Raw genomic sequence first — 16,076 nt, forward strand, 5'->3', positions numbered from 1 at the left:
GTCACATACTAATCAAGCAAATCAAGCAGTGAGTACAGCAAGTACTTTGTACAGTGTATAGCAAGTACTCTGGTTTGCTACCAAGATTCTCCCATCAAGACTGATGTATTTCCCAAGCTACTGAGAATGTTGGCAACTGAATTCTCTGCTGAGTCTTTTTCTTGGAATTGCTGTCTGCTAAAGTGAGTCACCCTTCTCAGGGACAGCCTACATCAAATGAGTGGACAAGGTAACAGGTGTGGGGTATAAAGGTTCAGACTTCTGACCTCCAGAGATGCAAATTTGAAGGACCAGCCTAGCTCCAGAGTTCCCTATAGGATTGCTGCTGCTGCTAAGTCACTTTAGTCGGGTCTGACTCTGTGTGACCCCACAGATGGAAGCCTGCCGGGGTCCAACCCCGGTGAATCCAGGGAATTTGAAGCGTGGATGGCATAGGCAAGGAAAGCTTATTTATTTATTTACTTAGAGATATAAGATTAGATTAGGAAGAAATAGTGTAGTAGGAAAATTTAGTGGAGAAAAGAGGCTGAATAACTTGGTTTACGTAGAAAGCCAATAATGTACCAGACAAGGAGCTTGCACCATCTACGTTAGGTCACCAGTGTCCTCTTGAATAGCGGGGGGTGCCCCACCTTGGGCTCCCTCTCGCATGAATCTTAGAAGCCAGGGCAAGTAAGTAGACATGGCGAGCCTCCATGCCCCAGATGGGAATTCAGCCAGAAAATAGAGTAAAGAGAAGACACGGGGGAAACCAGTCCAGTGACTGGCCCCTCCCCTATTGTTCAGAAGGGCCTTTTATACCCTTTTGTATGTAGACATCAATGGATAATATAAAATTATGCAGCAGCAGCAGCCCTGACTCTTATCAACACCAGGCTTTTCTCTCTGCATACCTAGTTGTATACACAAGTCTTAGGTGATTTACATCATCTTCTGGCCAGAGAGCCAATTAGCATTTTATAGCCTTTTTTCTGATAAAGGTTTGTCAACCAGAAGACTTATTTATGTTGTTCTTCCCAAAGTCTGGTGCCACTCTCAGAAAGCACTAAATAAAGTTACATTCTTACATAGCAAAGATACAACAATTTACAACAAGTAAAAGGAGTACAGTGATTTATAACAAAAGAAAAGTAATTAACTCAAAAGTCTAGCGTTGCTAACATCAAAACTACTATATTCCTATTTCTATATCCCAATTACATTGATTAATATCCTTCAGGTGCCTAAAAGAGAAAGAATATGGAGGCCTGGCAGCAGTCATTGAGTCAACAGTGAAAACCCGTCACCAACATGATTTTTCAGTTCAGTTCAGTTCAGTCACTCAGTCGTGTCCGACTCTTTGCGACACCATGAATCGCAGCATGCCAGGCCTCCCTGTCCATCACCAATTCCCGGAGTTCATTCAGAATCGCATCCATCAAGTCAGTGATGCCATCCAGTGATCTCATCCTCGGTCGTCCCCTTCTCCTCCTGCCCTCAATCCCTCCCAGCATCAAAGTCTTCTCCAATGAGTCAACTCTTCGCATGAGGTGGCCAAAGTACTGGAGTTTCAGCTTTAGCATCATTCCTTCCAAAGAAATCCCAGGGTTGATCTCCTTTAGAATACCTGGTTGGATCTCCTTGCAGTCCAAGGGACTCTCAAGAGTCTTCTCCAACACCACAGTTCAAAATTCACAGTCCAACTCTCACATCCATACATGACTACTGGAAAAACCATAGCCTTAACTAGACGGACCCTAGTTGGCAAAGTAATGTCTCTGCTTTTGAATATGCTATCTAGGTTGGTCATAACTTTTCTTCCAAGGAGTAAGTGTCTCTTAATTTCATGGCTGCAATCACCATCTGCAGTGATTTTGGAGCCCAGAAAAATAAAGTCTGACACTGTTTCCACTGTTTCCCCATCTATTTCCCATGAAGTGATGGGACCAGATGCTATGATCTTTGTTTTCTGAATGTTGAGTTTTAAGCCAACTTTTCACTCTCCTCTTTCACTTTCATCAAGAGCCTTTTTAATTCCTCTTCACTTTCTGCCATAGGGTGGTGTCATCTGCATATCTGAGGTTCTTGATATTTCTCCCGGCAATCTTGATTCCAGCTTGTGTTTCTTCCAGTCCAGCACCTCTCATGACGTACTCCGCATATAAGTTAAATAAGCAGGGTGACAATATACAGCCTTGACATACTCCTTTTCCTATTTGGAACCAGTCTGTTGTTCCATGTCCAGTTCTAACTGTTGCTTCCTGACCTGCATACAGCTTTCTCAAGAGGCAGGTTAGGTGGTCTGGTATTCCCATCTCTTTCAGAATTTTCCACAGTTGATTGTGATCCACACAGTCAAAGGCTTTGGCATAGTGGAGAAAGCAGAAATAGATGTTTTTCTGGAACTCTCTTGCTTTTTTCATGATCCAGCGGATGTTGGCAATTTGATCTCTGGTTCCTCTGCCTTTTTGAAAACCAGCTTGAACATCTGGAAGTTCACAGTTCACGTATTGCTGAAGCCTGGCTTAGAGAATTTTGAGCATTACTTTACTAGCGTGTGCGATGAGTGCATAGCTCTTTAGAAAAGCCTCTGTATCTTAAGATGCTTTAAGCTTTGTGCCTCTTGTGGTTGGGGGGCTGTAAACAATCCACAAATTGTAAAAGTCTCTAACTGTCAGGCAAGTTAGAGAGCCATCAGAGTGGTTTGAGCTGAGACACTCCTCTTGCAGGAGACTGTTAACTGAAGCTCTGAGTTAACTCTTTCCAGAGAGTGTCAGAAGAGTGGAAAGCACAGAACAATAAAATAAGGCTAACTCTGGTTTTTTGGGGGTAGATGTTCAGGAAAACTCAGGGGGAACCCCTGAAGCTAGATCACGCCTTTGCATTTTGTCTGGCTTCCTTCCTCATGATCATTGCCACGGGAGGGATTCCTCACTCTGGCTCCTGGCAGAAGCCCACCAGACTCCCCTGTCCCTGGGATTCTTCAGGCAAGAACACTGGAGTGGGTTGCCATTTCCTTCTCCAATGCATGAAAGTGAAAAGTGAAAATGAAGTCACTTAGTCATGTCCGACTCTTCGTGACCCCATCGGCTGCAGCCTACCAGGCTCCTCTGTCCATGGGATTGTCCAGGCAAGAGTACTGGAGTGGGGTGCCATTGCCTTCTCCTCCCTATAGGATTAGCTGAGGCCTAGTCCTCAACTGTGTTGTATGGATGAACTTTTACCTTTATCCAGTGTTGCTTATCTTACCCTCTAAGCTTTTATTCTCAAGAACATATACCATCAAATTTTCTACATAGAAATCTCAGAATTTTAGAGACTATTTGCTAAGGAATCCTACATATTTAAAAAAAAAAAAAAAAGCTAAAGTGATTATTTTCTGGATTCATTTTATATATTTAAGGGAATAAAAACATGTTGTCATATATGACTCTAGCTGCTTCTTTTTTACTTAACTCTTAGTGTATTCACTTACTTATTCATTATCCAGCCAGTCAATCAATGAGCATGCTCTAATCACAGAAACAGTAGTTGTTGTTGTTCACTCTCTCAGTCATGTCCGACTCTTTGCAACCCCATGGACTGTAGCATACCAGGCTCCTCTGTCCTTCACTGTTTCCCAGAGTTTGCACAAATTGATGTTCACTGAGTCAGTGATGCTATCTAACCATCTCATCCTTTGCTCCCTGCTTCTCATTTTGCCTTTATCTTTCAAGATACACAATAATTGACATATTTGTGGTTTTTAGTCTGACATGTAAGGAGTCTAGACATGATCATGCCCATTCACACAACAAGTTTAAGAAAAAAAAAAAAACTAAATATAAGCAACCTTTCTCCATCAGAGAACTGAGGTCACAGGGCAAATCACCACACTGTAAAATTGAAGAGACAGATAAGTAGAATCATAGCCTCCTGGAGCAGAGGCCCAGGAGTAGAAAAATACATAAGAGTTGCTACCAGAGCAGGAAAACCTAAACTGTAATTGACAAAATTATGGGGGAAATGTTAAAGAAAAGTTCTGCAAAGATAATGACAGCTCATCCAAACAAGATCAATGAATAGACTAAGTTATGTCAAACATTTTCCAAAAAACAATTTCTGCATGGGATACTTCCTTCACGGAGTTGTTGTTATTTAGTTGCTGAGTTGTGTCTGACTCTTCTGCAACCCCATGGACTGTTGTCCATCAGGCTCCTCTGTCTATGGATTTTCCCAGACAAAAATACTGGAGTGGATTGCCATTGCCATCTCCAGGGGATTTTCCAGACCCAGGGATCAAACCCTCATCTCCTGTGTTGGCAGACAGGTTCTTTACTGCTAGTGCCACCCAGGAAGCCCTAGGGTTATTGTGAGAAACAAATAAATCAATAAATGCAAAGTTTTAAGGGGACTCTCCACATAAATCTGGTGTGAAGACAGGTTTGGAAATCATGTAATTATTCAATGAGGAAAGAGTTATCCAAAATAAATACAAAATTGGGCTCTCCCAAGTCAGTGTGTGTGTGTGTGTGTGTGTGTGTGTAATAGCTCCCTGGAGTTCTAACCAAGACAGGAGAAAAAGAGAAAGTAGACAGAGAGAGAGAGATTGGTTGAGATTCTTGAGATACACTGTGTCTCATATGCCAAGCTATCATAAAAAGCAATGGGGGATAAACTATTCTGACACAAGAAGCTAATATATCCTCAAGAAGACCTTTGGATTTACTCCTACGTTGTAGGGGATAACATGATGATAGCAGGGCAGCAGGGAGAGGACTATGAGCAATAGAATCTGATCAAATTTCATAGTCACTCCAAGGTCGGAGACAAAAATCATCATTTTTAGTGAATATGAAAGAGAGTCCATGAAATAAAAATTAAAAGACACAAAATTTCAAGGAAAAGAACTGTAACCTCTTTTTGTGAACAAAATAGCCAACAAAGATATCAAAATTATTAATAGCAGATATTTCTCTGGAGAAGAACAATAGAAGAAACTAGCTTTCCCATGAGAATAAAGAAAAACCCAGTGTATGGGGGTCAAGTGCAGAGTTTTTGACCTTCAGTGAATAATTTTATCTTTCTGGGAATGACAGTGACAATAGGCTACTTTTAAAAAGAATGATAAAGTTGCTTTTTAAATCTGTGTATATGAGACTTCCATTTCAGTCCTATATGAGAATAGTAAACCTGTTTACTTGAACTATGAGGCAAGAATACTGGAGTGGATTGCCATTTCCTTCTCCAGGGAATCTTTCTGACCCAGAGATCGAACCTGTGTCTCCTGCATTGGCAGCTGGATTCTTTACCATTGAGCTACCCAGGAAGCCCATATACCCCTTCTCCAGGATCCCCCAGATTTCTACATGATCCAGCAACTGTCACAACAGGGTTTCCTGGACCTTGTTCCACTGCTGTGGCCTGTCTCAGTTCTGGCTGTTAAATTTTTTTTAATATAAATTTATTTATTTTAATTGGAGGTTAATTACTTTACAATATTATATTGGTTTTGCCATACATCAACATGAACCCACCACAGGTATACACATGTACCCCATCCTGAAACCCCCTCCCACCTCCCTCCCAGTACCATCCCTCTGGGTCTTCTCAACATTGCCCCTGTTCACTTGGGCATATTTAACAACAAAGCAAGGAAAGTCTGTTATTTGAGGGAAAGGAAATTCAGTGAAATGAGTCTGAGATTGAAGATGGTCATAGGACAGCTATTCCTGTAGGTTTCCAGTGACCTTGAGATGAAATAACAAGAACATCAGATCAGAAGGCATCAGACAATGATGTGGAATGTGTTCTGTGTAGCAAGTTTATTTGCCTGTTGCCTGATGGTTTAAATATACAGACAGTCACTATTTAATCTCTTTTTTTCCCCTTTAATAGTAAAGCTCTTTCCTTCCTCATATCACCTTAATCATAAGTCCCTTACATCTTGGAGGAAGCATATTAATCCAAGTCTTCAATCTTCACTAATGCAGCTGTCTTCTCGCAAATCCAAGAAATTTCAGCACTGCAGCGGGATATATAAATATTCCCATTTTGAAAATAGGCACATCCCTTGGATTCATTGATCTGAGCATATTCGTTAGCACTAAATCTGAAAAAGAGAATCAATTTTAAATTAACTACAAATATCACATTTGAAACGATCACAATTCAGTGTTTTTAGCTTCCCTGACAGTGAAACTCATGCGTGTGAATGTTGAAAGACTTCTGTGGCCAGCAACCATCAAAATCCCTAAAGCTTGCATATTTGAGTTTTTAAAAATTTCCAATTACTCATGATCTCAGATAGAACTATTTAAGAAGTAAGCTTAAACCAGGAGTTGAGAATTTCTATTCTCTCCATAACATGATAGAAACTACCCAATGCAGAGTGTATATTAAAATAACTAGAATTCCTTTACTCTGGAACTGAAGAAAAACAGAAAAACACAATCACTTTCTGTATAAAAATATGTTACATTTTACTGTGCACAAATATCATTTTGTATATATTTATATATACGTGGGGAGTGAAAAAAGAATAAAACAGAGGTTAGAGGAAATGAATGAAAACATAGATGTAGTTCTGATATTGGTTCCTAGTTCTTCTGCTAAAGAATTGATGATAACTCAAGTAATGTCATCAGAAAATGATGATCATGTCTAAATCTTCCATGTGCCCTGGACTGCTTTTATTCAAATGATCTGCACTACACTATAATATTCTTTTCTTGCTTCAAGGCTTAGCTCACTAAATCTAACTTGCGATGTATACACTTTTGTTTACTCTCTCTATGGCAATTTTTTAATCTATAAAATGGGAATATAACAGTGCTTTTATCATAGGGATAATAATACTTTGAACATCATAAGTAGTATTTGTGTTTGTTAAATAGAGAAATAAGCTTAAACTAATAGACGTAATTCAGTGTCCTGACATGAATTTATCTCACACACAAAATGAGGTCCTCCTCATTTCCATCTGTATTAATGAAGCTTTCCTTTTGTTGGAGGTTGTACTTTTTTGTATCTAGATGTATAATTATTATAATTCACATTTATTTTCTTTATATTCCATTTTTAATATCTTTTGCTTGTTTCTTTCCCCAACAGTTAGAGACTTACAAGGATGGAGAGGGTCTAGAGCTATCCTCCCAAAGCCAACTTCTGCCAGATGGGTCCCAAGATAGTCCCAACCAGAAGAAAGGAAACTTGGGTAATGGTTGTGACCTCAGAAAATCCTGAAAGAGAAAACAGGAAAAAGTTCTATGAGGGGCACATTCCTGTTTGCTGGAGTAAGAGAGATGGGACCATTCATTGAATTCATGTGAAAAGTGAAAGTGAAAGTTGCTCAATAGTGTCCCTCTTTGAGACCCTCCTGGAATTCTCCAGGCCAGAATACTGGAGTGGGTTGCCATTCCATTATCCAGGGAATCTTCCCAACCCAGGAATCAACTGGGTGTCTCCTGCATTGCAAGCATATTCTTTACCAGCTGAGCTACCAGGGAAGCCCCATTCTTACTCAGAATGCACTGAATTCCTACCATGTGACTCAGGAATTCTATTTACTTTCAAATACATGAATAATTTCTTTAACCAGGAAAGGAGATTCAACCTGACCTTTTCTTCTAGGCTGTCTATCTTCACCAGTGTGGAGTTCTTGTCCATGCAGTTTTTTCTACTGTTAGGCCAGGTTTTTTCCTCATTTATTGCAAAATAATAGCAGCTGGTTTGGTACCATTTCCAGGTCTTAGGACAAGGATTGCATTTGTGATCTGAAAAAGAAATTACACCCAGTAACACAAACTCAACAACTCTGAAAAGACCGGGACCTGGAAAATAAATCATTCAAATTGATAATAGGGTTTCAAAACCAGCACACTAAAAACAAATCGCTTTAGGAGCCCCCGGAAGTAAAGTCACCCAAGATTATGTGTTGGGACAGTGGTGACTGAAATACTCTTTTCAGGACTCAGTCTTCTGGCCTCAGAAATACCAGCTATATTTTTTAATTCCTTATAACAACAAGATCACCTAAAAATAGTTCATAAAATGAGGAGTTGAAATATCCAATTGATATCATCCCAAGATGTTTCCCAAATTCAGCTCCATGTTTAAAAAAAAAAAAAGAAAAAGAAAAACTATCTTCTGTAAATTTATGGCAACATCGTTAGAAGTCATTGGTAACACTCTCTTATATTCTGATGTGGTACACATCATCAATCTAAACCAGAGCAACAGATTTGATCTGACTGGTCAGCAAGTCCTGGTTACCTGAAGTGTGAATGATTAGTTCTTGACAGAGTTTGATGGCCATTTGTCCCTGCCTCTTCAATAGACTGGAGATTTGTGATTTGAGAAACTCCTCCTCCACAGGAAAGTTCCTGTACTCGCTCAGCTGCTCAGATAAATTGTCCTGCTCTTGGTGGGTGATTTTCTGGAGTTGAGTCAATTTGTCTGAATCTGAGTTAATTTCTCTGGACATCTGCAAAACTCCAAGACAGAAGACAAACTCATATATATCCTTCCATTCCTTATGACATCTGCAGATAATTCTCTTAACACACAAATATTGCTTAGGTTTAATATTTATTGGTAGTCTCTAATAATTCAGGTATCATGGAAAAACACAACTGATGCCTTTTTATTTCAACTCTTAGGAAAAAGAATAGAAAAACAAAAATCGTCTTCATAGTCTAGTCTGTCAAGAGAAAACCGTGTATTCAGGGCAAAATCCTCATAACAATGAAGTACATCTTTTTCAGGTTTATCTTGGATACATAGAGAATGAGAGACAGCTGAGGTGGCAGAAAGTATTAGAGAGTTTATGATGCTAGCACCCACCATATTAATATAATCTAACCTAAATTTATATAGTTTACAGCTATATTTCCTAACCCCCTGCCCTGAGTTTGATGCAAGCACACTTACACATAATTCCCAAGGTCACCAGCCCAATCAGCAGCATCAGACAAAGAGTTAGCAGACCCAGGGCAGCCTGACGCCATATAGAGGATGGAGCTGGATACCCTGGAAAAAGCCAACACAAAGATTAGCAAACAGAACTGCCTTGTGGTTGTCACACATTGAGTTGTTTACTTCTCCTACTTAACAACCATCCAGGTATTAAAATTTCTCTCTTGCTGCTTCAAATCCTCTATCTCCAAAATATCTAAAATGATACAAAACAAGGGCCCCGCCACAGTTCTTCTCCATTTTTTTTTTCTCCACCATCCTCCGTTGCTTTAAGAGTCTCCTAATTTTCTGGTTTTTGTTTTACATCACCACACATATTTCTTCTTCAAGATGACTGAATTCATGAATGAGATATTGTGGAAAATTCTCTGGATGATCTCGACAATGGAAGAAACCCTTAGAACCGCAAACCTCCACAAGGCAGGTATTTTGTGAATTCTGCTTTTATCTACTATGCATACTATTTTTCACCTATTAGATAATGAATTGATACTGAATGACAGAATGAGTGAATATACAAGATAACCTACCAACAGCAGAACAGACCACAAAGCCAGAGGATAACTCTTCAAAATGTAATAACTTACCTATATATATATGTATGAATATATATGTATATGTATGTATATATATTATATATATAGTTTTTATACTTCCCTCACCTTTCTATTCCTTAATTCTGGATCTAGGGGCATCTAGCTTAGTGTCTTAGATAGATTAATGCAATCTCCAGGTCCCCTGACATATGTAGCTTATTCACCACTCCCTTTTTCTCAAGTATTAGATTTTTTTTTAACAACAAAACAGAAATGCATAACCCCCTTTATTAGACACATGCAAAGTCTATCCTATCATCTTTTTGTATCTCACCCCCAAAACCACACATACACTTACATATACATACATGCTTAAAATAAAAACAAATCTAAAAAGCAGGAGAAAGTTGTGGATGACTCAGGACAACAAACTGTCCTAAACTATCAGCAGGTTCCTGAAGGTAAAGAATGTAGTCTGATTCATTAAATTGGATTCCTGATCACAGAAACAGCTATTTCTTTCAATTTGGTACAAGAGAATGAGCAGAGGGTAAGAACTGAGTCTCAACTCTACCATGTAACAATTGCATGAATTTGGTTAAGTCATTTAATGTTTTTCAGCTCAGTTTTCTCATTAATACTTCAGAGAAAGTACTACTATTGTTCCATTTCTTTCATAATTTTAGTTTGATGAAGGCATGATATCCTGTATATAAAATACTACACACATATCAATATTGATTCAGCATGACTAATTATACTGGGAATTTCAACTTCCCTTTGAAAAATTTGTAAGTACTTATAAGACAGAAGCAAGCTCTTGTCTATTTTTACCTCACTCATCCTCCAGTTTATCTTTTCAGATAAAGTTCAGATAACTCTACCAAAAAAAAAAAAAAAATCTCTCCGACTTCTCTAGTTTAGAAGTTTCCAAGCTGGACTCTAAAAGGATATTTCCCTTGGTATCTCTCACGAGGTATAAATATCAAGGACTACATTTATAAAAAGAAATCTCAGTCCCCAAACTCAATCTCTGGCATCTTCAGCTGAAATAATTCATTATAACACAGAGCTTGGTGACACACAGCAATATCTCCCAATCTTAAAAAGTCCTGGAAGCCACACATGTCCTCCTCAATGTAGAGCACACCACTCTACCAAAAATTTCTCCAACTTTGTCTCCATTTTGAAAATTCCACAGCAGACCTCTCAAACAGCATCAGTGTCAAAGCCAGCACCTCAGGGTATCTAACACCTGTCCATCCCCCAAGATCACATCTTGCCATCTCTGAACCCTTACCTCTTTTTCTTAGGTTATTTCTATCCTGATTATTTCCTGTTGAAACAGAATCCTGAAACGTGAGTGTCGCGTAGGTCACGTCTTCAGACATTGTAGAAGAAAGCTCTGCTTTATGGGTAATTAATGTTTCAATATCAACAGACCCAGGAACACAATGTTCTTTGCAAGGATGGGAGTTCTTATGTCCACACCCAACTGACCCAAGACGCATCCCACAATCCCCTCATTAGGGCAGAATGAAGACCAGTTTTTCTGCAGAAAAAGTGAGAGAAAGCAACTGTTGCCTTTAGCAATCAAAATACTATAGATCTCAACTGACAGTCTGTTCCTTCAGCATTGTTTCTTGCTGAAGCAAAGAAGGGGTACTTGGAAGTAGAGCAGGGATGATGGCTTTGTGGGTAAGCTCCCATGATTCTCAGCACGGAGGCTGGGGACTGAGTGTTCCCAGTTCAGGCTGCTCTGGGTGTCTTAATAATGACATAGGTTGTCCTCTTCGCCTGTGTCTAAGGTCAGCTAATTCTGTGAATCTGGTTTACATGCTCTTTAAAAAATATATATTTTGGAAGTGCTTTGTGCATGTGAGATCTTAGTTCCCTGACCAGGAATTGAACCCATGTCCCCTGCAGTAGAACTGCAGGGTCTTGACCACTAAACCATCAGGGAAGTCCTGGATCTTGGTTTATACTCACTCATATGAGGTATCAAGGAGACACACATAAGACAGCAAAAGCTCTGTAGTTACATATACTGAGACAGGAAGAGCTGTACAGTTGAAAACCACCCACATATGGCTGCTGATTAAAAAAGAGAAAGAAAGAAATGTTGGTGAGAGACAGACCGACAGCTGGTGTTGACAATGGGCTCAGAGAAGAAATGAACAGCTATTGAAATGGGACATTATGGGAGTTTCCTTTCTACATGACTATGTTCTTAATGGAATAATGCTCCTTTAGATAACAGCTAACACTTAAGAACAAGATTTTAAAAACGATTGCTTGATGTTTAGGAGAGTGAAAAAAGCAGGCAGGTTAGGGAGAGAATGAGGCTGGCACATGGGAAAATGCTTTTGTTTCTGTATTTAATGTGTTTGTTTGCTTGGCTTTTAGCCCAAAGGCAGCCCACAGTCATTGTTGAGGGACAGATGAAATTCCTATAGAAAACGTGGTCTTCTAGGTATGAAAAATCAGAAGATAGAGTTTGGGAAAACCACAGGGATGGATAATGCTGGATATTCATAAGGAACACTGATAAGGGGGAAATGGTCAGTGTGTTTTTATGCCTCTCCAGGGTTTCTCTTTCAGCTACAATTTACTTACATTTCATTAAAAAAAAAAAAAAAAAAACTTGATGAAATAACCAACCTCTATCTTTTCTTAGGCCTAAAAATGCTCTGAAAAGGTGTTTCCAATAAAACTGAAATAAACCCACTGCACAAAACCTGGAGTTAACCCACAGCTGGGACTACAGGTTTCAGCAATACCCCAATGAGAAATAAAGAGCTGACAATTTATATAGAAAGCATTCTGGCTGATTTTTGGGGGTGAATATGAGAAAAAATAGCACACCACATGTGTGGTTTGTCATTTAGTCACAACAAGCATCGGACTTAACAGTTTTTAGAGGACTGCATATTTCCAATCTCATCGAACTTTTTAAAACATTCTCATTTATACAAGGAAGTAAATTGCTGTTAAGAACCTGTGGTAGGCAGAAGAAAAGCCCCAAAAGATGTTTGTGTCCTCGTCCCCAGGACCTTTAATAGGCTAGTTTATATTAAGATAACGAATTTTTGAGAGAGGAAATTATCCTGTATTATCTGGGTGGTCCTAATTTTAACTTTTTCTTTTGTATTGGGCTTCCCTAGTGGCTCAGACAGTAAAGAATCTGCCTGCAATGCAAGAGACCCAGGTTCAATTCCTGGGTTAGGAAGATGCCCTGGAGAAGGGAATGACAACCCACTCCAGTCCAGCCTGGAGAATTCCAAATCCCCCACCCCACCCCGCCCCACGCCCCCAGGGGCTCAGCAGTAAAGAACCTGTCTGCAGTGCAGGAGCCTCAGGAGACATGGGTTCAATCCATCGATCTGTAAGATCCCTCGGAGGAGGGCATGGCAATCCACTCCAGTGTTCTTACCTGGAGAATCCCATGGACAGAGGAGTCTGGTGAGCCACAGTCCACAGGGTCACAAAGAGTCGAATATGACTGAAGCAACTTAGCATGCATGCATAATCAATTAATAATGCTGTGATAATTTCAGGTGAACATTGAAGGGATTCAGCCATATACACTATCCATTCTCCCCTAAACTCTCCTCCCATCCAGGCTGCCATATAACATTGAGCAGAGTTCCATTTGCTACACAGTAGGTCCTTGTTCGTTATCCATTTTGAATATAGTAGTGCATACAGGCAACTATAAGTTCATTCTCTGTGAATCTCTTTCTGTTTAGTAACTAAGTTTACTTGTATCATTTCTTTTCAGATTCTGCATATAAGAATGCCACATGATATTTCTCCTTCTCTGTCTGACTTATTTCTCTCAGTATAACAATGTCTAGGTCCAACCACGTTGCTGAAAATAGCATTATTTCATTCTGAGGGAAAGGACTATGCTGTGAAAGTGCTGTACTCAATATGTCAGAAAATTTGGAAAACTCAGCAGTGGCCACAGGACTGGAAAAAGTCAGTTTTCATTCCAGTCCCAAGGAAAGGCAATGCCAAAGAATGCTCAAACCACGGCACAATTGCACTCATCTCACATGCTAGTAAGTAATGCTCAAAATTCTCCAAGCCAGGCTTCAGCAATACGTGAACCATGGACTTCCAGATGTTCAAGCTGGTTTTCGAAAAGCAGAGGAACCAGAGATCAAATTGCCAACATTCTCTGGATCATCGAAAAAGCAAGAGAGTTCCAGAAAAACATCGATTTCTGCTTTATTGACTATGCCAAAACTTTTGACTGTGTGGATCACAATAAACTGTGGAAAATTCTGAAAGAGATGGGAATACCAGACCACCTGACCTGCCTCCTGAGAAACCTGTATGCAGGTCAGGAAGCAACAGTTAGAACTGGACATGGAACAACACAGTGCTTCCAAATAGGAAAAGGAGTACATCAAGGCTATATATTGTCACCCTGCTTATTTAACTTATATGCAGAGTACATCATGAGAAACACTGGGATAGAGGAAGCACAAGCTGGAATCAAGATTGCCAGGAGAAATATCAATAACCTCAGACATGCAGATGACACCACCCTTATGGCAGAAAGTGAAGAAGAACTAAAGAGCCTCTTGATGAAGGTGAAAGAGGAGAGTGAAAAAGTTGGCTTAAAACTCAGCATTCAGAAAACTAAGATCATGGCATCTGGTCCCATCACTTCATGGCAAATAGATGAGGAAACAGCAGAAACAGTGGCTGACTTTACTTTTCTGGGTCCAAAATCACTGCAGATGGTGATCACAGCCATGAAATTAAAAGACACTTACTCCTTGGAAGGAAAGTTATGACCAACCTAGACAGCATATTAAAAAGCAGAGACATTACTTTGCCAACAAAGGTCTGTCTGGTCAAGGCTATGGTTTTTCCAGTGTTCATGTATGGATGTGAGAGTTTGACTATAAAGAAAACCGAGCACCAAAGAATTGATGCTTTTGAACTGTAGTATTGGAGAAGACTCTTAAGAGTTCCTTGGACTGCACAGAGATCCAACCAGCCCATCCTAAAGGAGATCAGTCCTGGGTGTTCATTGGAAGGACTGATGTTGAAGCTGAAACTCCAATAGTTTGGCCACCTGATGCGAAGAGCTGACTCATTTGAAAGACCCTGATATTGGGAAAGATTGAGGGCAGGAGGAGAAGGGGATGACAGAGGATGAGATGGTCGGATGGCATTACTGACTCAATGGACATGGGTTTGGGTAAACTCCTTGAACTGATGAACAGGGAGGCCTGGTGTGCTGCGGCTCATGGGGTCGCAAAGAGTCGGACATGACTGAGCGACTGAACTGAACTGAATATTCCATTATATAAATGTACCACATCTTCTTTAACCATTCCTCTCTTGATAGACATTTAGGTTGCTTCCATGTCTTGACTATTGTAAACAGTGCTGCAATGAACACTGGGGTGCATGGATCCTTTCAGATCATGTTTTTTTCTGGATACATGCTCAGGAGTAGGATTGCAGAGTCATATGATAGCTATGTTTTAGTTTTTTAAGGAACCTCCATATTGTTCTCCATAGTGGCTGCACCAGTTTACATTCTGAGTGCTCCCAATTTAATCCTAGGAAAATGTGGGGATCATTCCTAGATGGGATCAGAGAGACATGAGACCCAAAGAAGGGTCAGAGAGATACAACGTTTCTGGGTGAAGACTGAGAAAAGGGGCCAGGAGCCAAGGAATACAAAGAAGCTAAAGGATGAAAACTCAAGGAAATGGATTCTTCCCACAGAACATTCAGAAGAAGTGCAGTTCAGCCTTGACTTCACCGAGATCGGGGTTGGCCTTCTAACCTACAGAACTGTGAGGCAATAAACTTGTATTGTTTAAGCTGTTGTTTCTGTGTAATTTGGTAAAGCAGCAAATACAAAACTCTAAAAAATATTTGGAGACTATACACGAGGAAGGAAACAAAGAAATCATTTCTAAAGGCTTCCTTTGGGGTAAGGAGGAGATTAGGTAACTGTACTCAGGAAGACAATGTGGGTTAGGGTTTTGTTTTCAGATGACTTGGGGAGTGGTTTGAAAGCTCTCAAGGTCCACCTCTGTGTGAAGATTAGCTTAGTCACAGGTCTCCAGAATGAGCGGCAACCACTTTCGGGGTGTGAATTAATATCCAATAGGCTGCAGAAATGCAACCAATTATTCTTCAGTAACACTTTGGCATGATCTCTAAATACATAAATGTACATATAGTTCTTGTTTATTTTTTTTTTTTCAAACTTATGCAGTGCTCAGTCCAAAGCAAGCTAACAAACTAAAAGACATGAAAGTGAAAGAAAGTGAAGTTGCTCAGTTGTGTCCGACCCTTTGCGACCCCATGGACCGTAGCCTACCAGGCTTCTCCATCCATGGGATTCTCCAGGCAAGAATATTGGAGTGGGTTACCATTTCCTTCTCCAGGGGATCTTCCCAACCTAAGGATCAAACCTGAGTCTCCCACATTGGAGGCAGACGCTTTAACCTCTGAGCCACCAGGGAAACATGCGGCAGCTCTAAATCCCACTGCCAAGAATGTGGAAATGAATAATAAATCTACATGCATGTTGTGTTCTAGGTAAATTAGGTGAAGGCACAGACCATT

The 16,076-nt window shown here is 40.0% G+C and overlaps 1 protein-coding gene across 2 annotated transcripts; it reads right to left on the bottom strand.

The window, feature by feature from the left end:
• Nucleotides 1-5,904: 5,904 nt before the first annotated feature.
• Nucleotides 5,905-10,861, bottom strand: CLEC12B (C-type lectin domain family 12 member B). Of its 2 annotated transcripts, none has more exons than XM_040235125.1 (6): nt 10,771-10,861; nt 8,890-8,988; nt 8,233-8,451; nt 7,579-7,733; nt 7,084-7,199; nt 5,905-6,070 (listed from the first exon to the last, which is right to left on the bottom strand). In XM_040235125.1, exons 1-6 carry the CDS (start codon nt 10,859-10,861, stop codon nt 5,920-5,922), a joined length of 831 nt encoding a protein of 276 aa, XP_040091059.1. In that variant the 3' UTR covers nt 5,905-5,919. The 2 variants fall into 2 exon arrangements, with proteins under 2 accessions (XP_040091059.1, XP_040091060.1); XM_040235126.1 differs by having other exon boundaries at nt 5,920-5,983.
• Nucleotides 10,862-16,076: the final 5,215 nt, after the last annotated feature.

The sequence above is a fragment of the Oryx dammah genome, unplaced genomic scaffold, assembly GCF_014754425.2.
Source record: "Oryx dammah isolate SB20612 unplaced genomic scaffold, SCBI_Odam_1.1 HiC_scaffold_29, whole genome shotgun sequence".
NCBI lineage: Eukaryota > Metazoa > Chordata > Mammalia > Artiodactyla > Bovidae > Oryx > Oryx dammah.